Here is a 10754-nt window from a genome sequence, read left to right as displayed (position 1 = left end):
TCTCTCGATATCCAGATTGAATATAAGGCATAGTTATGTCATCCTTATAACATTCAATCATTAGTTTCTTGACTCTAAGTAGACTGAAAATGATAACTTCTTATCAATTAGCATGGCCATGCATTTACTTCAGTCTATCTTCTTCAAGGGGCCCATAGATATCTTACTCAAATAAATGAGGGACAAATTCCTTCTCAGTCACTCACATTTCTCACATAGTTACTTTCATATCCAGTGACAATCTATTCCATTATCCTGTTAAAGATAATGTAAGACTGTATCAAAATATGAAATAGCTATGTAGAAATCCATGATGATTTCAAGGTCAAAGGATTATACTAATAGAACTGTAATGAGAATTACTTATGACAGTGATCTATGTAGTATTCTCACAGTGGGTCATCCAGTGCCTTATTTCTCAAATAGCACCTATGATTTGACTTAATATCTCATATACATGATTAGTAAAACATAATCATCAGTCAACATCATACTAGTCTCAATGTTCTATTAAGACTAGGGATAGATGGTATATAATTCTTTTATTAAACCTAAGGGTTCTACTATCAAGTCACATACTCGATGACCTTAGAAAGAATTAACCATTCAAGTATTTTAATCATTAATATAAAATGATAAAAACTGCCAATCAATAAATAATAAAATGATAAAGTCAAAACATGGTCAAACATGATTGACCTAGTGCATATCACTAACAAATATTTGATTTAGAATCATTACATTGACAGTCATGCCTCAAGTACAATCATTATACTGGGTTGATCCTAGAGGGTAGTGTCTAAGCTGGAATACATGTGGGCTGAGTCATTGGGTTTTGGTGTAACCGATTTAAGGCTCCCATAGACAGATATACCTTTGATAGGTCTCCTCAATCACAAGTACAAACGACCGAGGTACTGGGCTGTGAGTGATACTACTCCGCATAAGACGTTCTGGGCAATGGAGTGCAGAGCCAGAGCGTGAGAGCGGCTATGAGTATCGGGGCTGGATAGGGACTCCTAGAGAGTAGGTGAGAAGAGAAATTTCTAATGCAATGCAACAGGTGCGAATATGTCTGGAAAATAGAGCCGGTGATCGATAAGGCGCAAACCGTGCAGTTTAGGTCCATGGAAACCGTTTTTGAAAACAATTATGAAAATATTTTTGTGTTTATGTTTTTAAAAAAGTTGTTTTAATCCCCAGTGGAGTCGCCACTATGAGCGGAGCGGGGTTCGGGGGCCGCTCGCCCAAGGCTTATGGCTGACTTCTCGATCTGGAAATGGTTTGAAAAATGGAGTCGCCACCTAGTTCAACTAGGAAATGCCTTTTAACCGACTGGATAGCCTTACTCGCCTCCGGTAAGACTATCGTGCATCGGACCAAAGACAAGGGTTCGTGGACCTCCCCGAGTCTCATGTGCTTGTCTTATCTGTCACGCTTTATTTTTTGGACATATTCATTTTATATCTCATCTCAACAATATATGCAGTTCACAGGATATGAAAGCTGTAAATAAACAGTGATGAAAGCAGTAAACACGTTTGGCGCGCATATGACTCGATCTGGACTGGCATTTGAGGCAAGTAGCAGGTACTCCTAAGCATACATCTAACCTTAGAGGTTTCTAACAAGTAGTCAAAAGTCTGGCTGGTCTGGATATTTTACATGCACAAAGCCTAAAACCGGATGTATAAGCATGATTTGATTGATTTTATTAGGTGATCTTGAAAAACCTATACAACCATTACTGCATTTTCATGTTAGTCCTACGATGTCTAAGTGATGGGCTGGATCTGCATTAATGGGCCAATTTTGAGTGATTAGTCCTTTAACCTGTTAATTATTGGATTAGGATGCTTTTGAAAAGCAGTAATCAGTATCAGCATTGCTCAGGGGCAGTTGGATATACATACAAGGTTAGAAATACTTTTAAACCTCGTTGACTTTGAGTGCCTGGCACTCGCGCGGGTTTTGACCATCGGTCTGGTCAGAATTGGCCTTCGGTCAGATCACGAGAGTTGTGCGTCTCGTTGATCCGGTTCTACTGGTTTGATCCGGAGTTGATTCCGAGTTGGGGTTGGCCCGGAATCAGCTCTGGAAGTTGCTGGTTTACTGGGCCTCGGACTCGTGGGCCCGGTTGGCTGGGCAGATTACAATAGCGGGCTTCGAGGCCCTAAAAACATCGGGTTAAGCTCATTTACTATTACAAACAGGTCCTACAACTAAAACAATATTTCTGGAATCAAACTGAGCCTGATTCGGAGTCCGGATGGGCCCGAAAACACGTTTTGAAGTTCGGATCGCGTCTGGAAGGATCTGTGAGCAAATCTGGGGAACTGAGGAGCCATGACCACGACACCAGTTTAACCTGGCGGCGCCGGCAGTTCATTGGGGCGGCGTAGCCACTTTATCCCGGCGGCGCCGTCGGCTTTAGTGGCGGCGGCGGCGGTTCGTCGGTAGTTTCAGGGGTCGTTTTGTTTTGCTTCGTTCTCACTCGTTTTAGCTCCGTTTTTCATGAAAAAGTAGTCAAAACAGCATAAAATCGAACAAGGAATCCAAAAAAACATAATCGAAGTGTTTTAAGCTCATTTACACGAATTTATTTTTCTGGGCAGCAACTATTTTTAGGGTTTTCTTAAGGTAAAATTAGCTAAAATCTACCTACAACATGCATTCTAAGGTGTTCAATCGATTGTTTTATGGTTCTAAGCATTAAAAACAGCTAATTACAGTGATTAACATGTTTTTTCATCGAATTTTATGGTGATTAAGAAAACATCGAATTAATTGATTAAAGCTACTTTAATGGGCAAAATTAGCAAATAACCTAAACATGCAACCTAAACATATTTACAGCAATTATGGCAATCATATATGCAATATTTATGGCAAAATCAAAGGAATTTAATGAGGGTCCTCAGACGTACCGTTCTGGGTCCTTGGCTCGTTTTCTGATGAAGTGGATGCGGAATCCAGCTTCGGATTTGTGCAGTGCTCGCGTTCTTGGAGAATCAACACGTGTTTAGTGTTTTCAGGACTGGATTTTTGTGTGTGTGTGTGAGGTGGCCGAATTCTACTGGCAAATTTTAGGGTTTGTGTGCCTCCGTGTCTGATTTCTAGGGTTTGTGTGCCTCCTCTAACCAGGCTGGTTTAAGGCTGTATTTATAGGGATTAGGGTTGACCTAGAGTTTAGTTAGGTCTTCTAGGGTTTAAACTGTTAAGGGGTAAGTTCTTAGGTGTTAAGATTAGCATGAAACTCTATTTAATTAGTTAAATTCGTATCTTGACTTGCTAGCTAAGTAAAAGATTGCTAACAGTTTATTTTGGTGCCTAAAAGTGTTAAAAAAGGCTACTAAGGTCCCATGGGTTTGGTTAAGGTCAATTTCAGTCCGCCAAACTTGTAAATTGGCCATAAACTTCTAAGATATGGCAATTAGTCCAATTTCTAGATTTATATTACTATCTCTTTGGATTTTTATGGGCTATTCACGCCAAATTACGTTTTAATCCTCCAAGTTTACAGCTGTGCACATATTACACCTGCTTAGATTCCAGCAAGCAAATCAAAAACTCGTCACCCGGACAAATTTCTCTGGAAATCATCATTGGACGCTTCAGTTCCTTATCACTTTTTATCTGTCCGAAGAATAGGTGTCTACAACAATTCAACTCCAATTTAACCCCGATTTAACCTCTAACCCTTCCCCTTCTATTTTTACTGGTTCAGTCATTAGATCGGTTTTGACAAAATTTAGTACTACTAAAACAATAAAATGAATTCAATAAAAAAAAAACAATAAAATGAAAAAAAATCAAAAGATAAATAGAACACGAAAGCAATACCATTTACGACGTAGGCAAGCATCATACTTACTGCTAGCAATAGAAGTGAGTCCGAAATATAGTGGGTTTTTAGATTTCTAGGGTTTGGAACAAAAATTGGTGATTCCAACACCCAAAATGAAAACAAAGAGAAATGCAGAGATTGAGGAATTGAGTGCCTCAAAGAAGCAGAAATTGGACAGTAACTCCCCTTCTCCACACTTGATTGACAACCCACTTGTACCCTACAACGATGTGGATGACGATGACGAACACACGACTCAGAGTAATGGGTATGAGAGTCCAGAAGAAGAAGATGATGAGTCCAACCAAGTGAATCGCAGAAACCCAATTGAGCCTCGCCAAGATTGCCCTTACCTCGACACAGTTAATCGGCAGGTGCTGGATTTTGATTTTGAGAAGTTTTGCTCCGTGTCTTTGTCAAACCTGAATGTGTACGCTTGTTTGGTTTGTGGCAAGTATTATCAAGGAAGAGGTAAAAAATCCCATGCTTATACTCATAGCCTCGAAGCTGGACACCATGTTTTTATCAATCTTCAAACTGAGAAAGTTTACTGCCTTCCTGATGGTTATCAGATTAACGATCCGTCACTCGACGATATACGCTATGTTCTCAACCCGAGGTCTTTATTCTTTTTCAATTTATGATTAACTAATTCAATGTTTTAGTCCTGACATTTTTCTGGTATTTCTATATGCAGATTTACCAGGGAGCAAGTTGAACAGCTTGACAAAAACAGGCAATGGTCTAGGGCGCTTGATGGGTCTGATTATCTTCCCGGCATGGTACTAAACTTTGCTGTTGATGAATGATTGCCTGCCAGTTTTAGCTGTTGAGCAGTGTTAACTTTGCTCTTAAATGTTCGTATATTCTTCAGGTTGGCCTGAATAACATTAAAGAGACTGATTTTGTCAATGTGACTATTCAAGCTCTGATGAGAGTTAAACCCTTGAGGAATTTCTTCCTTATTCCTGAAAATTATGAGCATTGCAAATCTCCTCTTGTACATCGCTTTGGAGAACTCGCACGCAAGGTTTGGCATTCTAGGAACTTTAAAGGACAGGTGAGTCCGCATGAATTTCTCCAGGCAGTTATGAAAGCCAGTAAGAAACGGTTTCGCATAGGACAGCAGTCGGATCCTGTGGAGTTCATGGCATGGCTTATTAATACACTACATGCAGATCTTAGGACTTCGAAGCAAAATAACAGCATCATTTATGAGTGTTTTCAGGTTGTCTCCTTTCTCACTTAGTCGATGCCTTTTTTTTCTTTCATATAGAAGTTTCAATCGTTGCCTGTGTCGATTATTTACCTCAGTTGTGATTTCTCAAACATCCTTAGCTTCACAGGGAGAGCTGGAAGTTGTGAAAGAGATTCCTAACAAAGCTATTGCTGGGAAGAAGGAAAATGGCAACGATCAGAACATTATCAAGAAGATTACTGATGGTGGGAATGAACATGTTGTTGTCACGGAAACTTCTAGAATGCCATTCTTGATGCTTGGACTGGATTTGCCGCCACCCCCTCTATTTAAAGATGTGATGGAAAAGAATATAATACCTCAGGTAATTGATGCATCCTATTTCAGGTTGAATACAGTTACATGATTGATGTCCGGTATGCTATCTTATAATTAGAAAGACCACAGTAGTTCTGTGATATTTCTGATCTTTGTCATCGTGTATACTTCCATGGTAATTCAGTTGGATTTTTTGCAACTAGGCGTCCAACTTTACTATCGTTTGGAGTAGTTTCCATAAAAGTGGTTGCCTTTTTAAAAAATTCAGACGTATGATGTCAACATAATTGTACATCAATAGGTTTTATTTGGGTACGTTTAGAGATATTGATGAAGTTTTGATGAAATTGAACCCACCAAGGAATAGTTATGTGATATTTCTGATCTTTGTCATCGTGTATACTTCCATGGTAATTCAGTTGGATTTTTTGCAACTAGGCGTCCAACTTTACTATCGTTTGGAGTAGTTTCCATAAAAGTGGTTGCCTTTTTACAAAATTCAGATGTATGATGTCAACATAATTGTACATCAATAGGTTTTATTTGGGTACGTTTAGAGATATTGATGAAGTTTTGATGAAATTGAACCCACCAAGGAAGCATTGATCTTCCTTTGCGGTGGCAGAAGTTAATATTCAGGCTCAGGGTTTTTAACCTGCTAACAGGCAAAAGAAAATTTTAGTTCAGAGTTTATACCTTGTTAATTTTGGATCATTGATACTATTTTAAGGATTAGGTCCTTGAATTTCTACTTTTCTTTTGATTTCTCATAAATCACCTATTTTTTGCCCCTAGTTAGGCTTTACTAATACTAAGGCGATACATTTATCATCTATGAATTGTCTTAGGCGCTTTTCTTACGTGCATGGTAGAAAAAAGTACTGGCCCGAGTAAAGTAAGGTGCGGATCTTTTCTTAATAGATAACTAAGATACTTATCTTTGTCTTGCTTGTTCATGGTTCGTGCAACTCCTGAAGGGTGGTTAGAGATGGAAAAAAAACTTTTATTTAGTTTATTTGATTTTAGACCTCTGCTGTAATTTTGTTCTAATTAGTTTTGACTTGAGGATTTTAGAACTCCTAAGATATGTAAATTACTAAAAGACTTTTGTACTTTCTAATATAACTTAAGTTTCTACAAAATAAGTCATTATTTAGGAGAAAAATCTAACTAATTTATTTAGAACTTCTGGACTTCATTATGCTAGATAGACTACTATTTAGATAAAAGAATACCTAACTTATTTAAAACTTTTGACTTCATTAATAACTCGATTTATTAATCGGTTAGGCTTTAAAGCCGTTGCCTGATTGAAGACACTCTGCCTTAAACATCCAGAGGGACTTTTTGTCATTTGCGCCTTGCCTTTGCACCTATGCAAGGGCCTCATGCACCGTTGACTATACCGAGCCAGCAAATTCTCCAATTTTTTGCTTCTTGACAGTTGATAAACTTCTTGAAGCTCTGAATGTAAGTCTGCAATTGTTTGCATGCAATTGCTGATTTATTAGTGGCTGAGTTCTTGAAGTGTAGGGTACAATATTTTGAGGATCACTTTGGGTTATGCAAATTGGTGATTCGTAATTAGGGGCAGATTGGTGCCGAGTCTTGGGTTGTCTTGCTATTTTCCTTTTTGTCTTTATCCTGTGAGTTCATATGGTATTTGAGAAGGTTTGCTTTCTTGGTGGGGATAGTGAACTAATATTGGTGGCAATGGAGATCGTGGAGATTTCTGTTATCATGATGCTTTCACAGAGTGGTGAACGAATGCTGCCTAGTTTAACTAATTCCTCTTTTAATGTGGTTGAGAGTTAATAGAAAAGCCATTGAAAAGAGGTAGACAGGACAAAATATATGGAAAACAGGACTTTGCTATTAATTTTGTTTTTCTGGATTGAACGCAGAATCAAATAAAACACTCTTTTGATTGGAAACTGGGAACTAGCGTGTGAAAACAATGGCTGCTTAATGCAATATTGATTAGGAATCTTAATTGTTGCAGCAACTGTGGAATTTTGTTCAGAAAGTTGTTAATGGTTGGAGAATATAAACTATGCATTTATGGCTGTCCTTGGAGTAAAAATCAGGATTGCTTTAGAAATAAGGTAAATTTTGAGGCCTTTCAAAAAAAAAAGTTAGATTTGAGGAAATATTTATTCCTAGCTGTTACGGGTATCAAACAATTTTAAAGCAACAAAGGTTCATTTTGCCCCCTCAATTTGGCACAAAATATCAATTAAGGACAAGCTTCTGGCTTTAGACAAAAACATCCACAAGTTGGTTAATTTGGCTCATATTGCCCCCTTTGCTGAGGTGGCAAAAAATGACTGGAAATTGGGGTTGAGGTGGCAACAAACTATTGGTCCATTTGGAGCTAAAGGGGTTACACGAGCTAGAACGCCTATTTTGACGGTGTTTTTGTTCAAAGTTTTTGGCCTTATTTGATCTTTTGTTCCAAGATGAAGGGCCAAAATAAACCTTTCTTGAATTTTGAAGTATGGCCATAATTGTTTCTCAGATTAATACCCAACTTACTCTGTTGAAAATTCTATGTATTTTTTTCAATGCCATTCTAACTTTGATCAACTGTACTTTGCACTTGCATTGGAGATTATACTCTCACTGAGTTACCTCGACTTAAGTAGGCTGTAGGGCTGACTTCTGTGAAAATTCTGTATGGGAAAGTTGTTGCAACTTGCAAGTCCTTTGTTGCCAGACCTTTGTACCCTGAGTCCTGATGATTTTCCACCACTCATTCTGTTTGTCTTGTTTCTCTTATTATTTAAGTTTTGCTTTTTTTTTTGGGTCCTTTTATCAGTGTACAGTAAGCTGAACACATTTACTCTCTCTTTTATGTTAGGTTCCTTTGTTCAATATACTGAAGAAATTTGATGGTGAGACGGTGACTGAAGTTGTCCGACCTCACATAGCCCGGATGAAATATCGAGTTACCAGATTACCACAGTATTTAATACTCCACATGCAGCGGTTTAAAAAGAACAATTTCTTTATTGAGAAGAATCCAACCTTAGGTGAGCATTAAATGGGTTTTGTACGGTGAATCTAGCCATAGGAAGAATAAGATTAAACTTAGCTTGGTTTGAATGACCTGCTAATTGAAGTTATACTGCAGTCAACTTTCCTGTGAAGAACTTGGAACTGAAGGATTATATTCCTCTGTCAACACCTATGGAGAATGAAAGATTGCGCTCGAAGTATGATTTGATTGCTAATATGGTTCATGATGGAAAACCCAAGGAGGGGTTCTATAGAGTTTTTGTGCAGCGGAAATCAGAAGAACTTTGGTAATCACGTTCCTAAACCCTTGACTTGAATTTGAATGTAATGGATGAGCATTAACATTTTTATATCCAATGTCTTTCAGGTACGAGATGCAGGATCTGCATGTTTCTGAAACTCTTCCTCAAATGGTTGCGCTGTCTGAGGCATATGTCCAGATATATGAGCAGCAACAGTAGCATCTCATATTTGATTGCTGATCGTATTTGATTAACAGGTATTAAGAGTTTTGAACTTATGCAAATGAAATGAGCAAAGATGAGAATGAGTTGGACAATGTTAGGCGGACATGCTGACTATTTAAATATTGAATTTCTGCTGTAGAAATTTAGGCTCTAGTTATATGTCGGAGGCAAGTCTAAACAGCAATGACATTTTTGACATGGGAAAGAAGTCATATATTTGATTGAAAATGGTGATCTTTGTATGAGATGTACAGCATCGTGTTACTTTTGTTTATGTTGTATCATGGAGTAATTAACCCTAAATTCTATCATATACAATTTTCGAGAATTCTTGTGTCATGTACTCCTTTCCTAGTTTCATGCGGTCCACTTCTGTTAAAAGAAGAGGAAATTACACCATTTATTAAAAAATAAAAATAATTATAAAATTATATGTTGATTTTTTTCATTTAATCATTTACAAAAATATCTAGTTGATTTAAAAATATTTATAAAAATACTAAAATGTAAAAAATAATTACAAAAATATGGTGTATATTGTGGGTATAATATTAGTATATTAATAAACTAAAAGTATACTAACATTATACCAATATTATACCAATATAATACACATTAGAACATACTAAAATTTTATTAACATTAAAAAGATTATATCGAAATTACACAACATATACTAAAAATTAAGGCAAAAATACTTAAAAACCCCCCACCTTTAACTTTGTTTTAATTGCACCACCACGTAGGAGAATTTTCAATTACACCCTATTTAGGGTTTTCAGTTTTCGTCTGTACCCCAATTCACTAAAATGACCTCTTTTTATTTAGGAAAAAGTTTAAATTAATCTTTCATATACTAATTTATTTGTTTTTTTCAAATGGAAAAAATAATGATACAATCCCTCTATTTAGTTGGTTTTAATAATTTTATCATTAAATTAACTAAAATATCAATTTTTTTTATTTTGGGGAACAAATGAAAACTGAAAACCCTAAATAGAGTGCAATTGAGAATTCTCCTAGGTGGTGGTGGAATTGAAAAAAAAATTCAAAGGTGGGGGAGTTTTCAGTATTTTTGCCAAAAATTAAATTAATAATATACTAAATTATACCAACAGTATATCAAGAGAATACACATCAGAATATACTAAAATTTTATTAATATTAATATTAAATAAAAATTATACCAATATTATTTCTAGTAATTATGAACGTAGAAAATTGATTAGAAGCAGTTCTTTTTTAGTGATTTTACACATTAATTAAGAACATAAAGAGGACCCATATAAATTAAAATATCCAAATAAAAAAATACAGAAACAAAATTTTTAAAAAATAAATGCAAATACCTAAATTCTGTTGTTTACCTTTATAGTAGATATTGAAACAAAACTTTGAATGAACAAAAAAGAGAACATATTTTAAAGAGGAAGATTCAGCCGGAAAAACTAAACAGGCGAAAAAAACGATATAATCAGGCGAAGAAAAGAGCATGAAGACGGCAAGAGAAAGATGTGAAAGAAAAGAGTAAAAATGAAAAGAAAAACTTAGAAAAAGAATACACTTGAAAACCTAAAAGTTGTGAGGGCAATTATGTAATTTTTTTTGGAAAAAGGCGCACACCACGTAATTTTCTCTTTATAAAATTGGGTATAATTATAAGCGAAAGGTGAAAATTTGAACAAAATGTGGCGATTTTACAATGCCAAAATGTAATTAAAATGAGGCTAAAAGGTGAATATTTTTGAAGACATAAATCTATGCATTTTTTTCATGAATAGCATTATTAACGCTAACCCAATTTGAAAAATTCCAAAAGTTCAACTCAAATTTAATGAGTGATTATTTGATACATGACATCATACAATAAACAAATTAAATCGTACAATTCTTGAGTAGAACGACA

At 36.0% G+C, this 10754-nt stretch overlaps 1 protein-coding gene across 2 annotated transcripts; it reads left to right on the top strand.

The window, feature by feature from the left end:
- The first annotated feature begins 3837 nt into the window (after positions 1-3837).
- LOC126682420 (uncharacterized) lies at positions 3838-9176 on the top strand. Of its 2 annotated transcripts, XM_050378105.2 has the most exons (8): positions 3838-4466; positions 4545-4629; positions 4722-5075; positions 5194-5409; positions 8224-8395; positions 8497-8668; positions 8749-8880; positions 8988-9176. In XM_050378105.2, the coding sequence occupies exons 1-7, from the start codon at positions 3961-3963 to the stop codon at positions 8840-8842; spliced, it is 1599 nt and encodes a 532-aa protein (XP_050234062.1). In that variant the 5' UTR covers positions 3838-3960; the 3' UTR covers positions 8843-8880; positions 8988-9176. The 2 variants fall into 2 exon arrangements, with proteins under 2 accessions (XP_050234062.1, XP_050234061.1); XM_050378104.2 differs by having other exon boundaries at positions 8749-9176.
- Positions 9177-10754: the final 1578 nt, after the last annotated feature.

Source organism: Mercurialis annua, linkage group LG5 (genome assembly GCF_937616625.2).
Source record: "Mercurialis annua linkage group LG5, ddMerAnnu1.2, whole genome shotgun sequence".
Lineage (NCBI taxonomy): Eukaryota > Viridiplantae > Streptophyta > Magnoliopsida > Malpighiales > Euphorbiaceae > Mercurialis > Mercurialis annua.
Note: the sequence above shows the minus strand (reverse complement) of the source record. Positions and strands in the feature narration are given on the sequence as shown.

What these genes read in the sequence shown, in the direction of transcription:
- LOC126682420 (XM_050378105.2), top strand. Translation starts at nt 3,961, where the DNA reads ATGAAAACAAAGAGAAATGCAGAGATTGAGGAATTGAGTGCCTCAAAG. An exon ending in TCATTTATGAGTGTTTTCAG is followed by an intron (nt 5,076 to 5,193) that starts GTTGTCTCCTTT and finishes TTAGCTTCACAG; the next exon opens with GGAGAGCTGGAAGTTGTGAA. An exon ending in TGAGAAGAATCCAACCTTAG is followed by an intron (nt 8,396 to 8,496) that starts GTGAGCATTAAA and finishes GTTATACTGCAG; the next exon opens with TCAACTTTCCTGTGAAGAAC.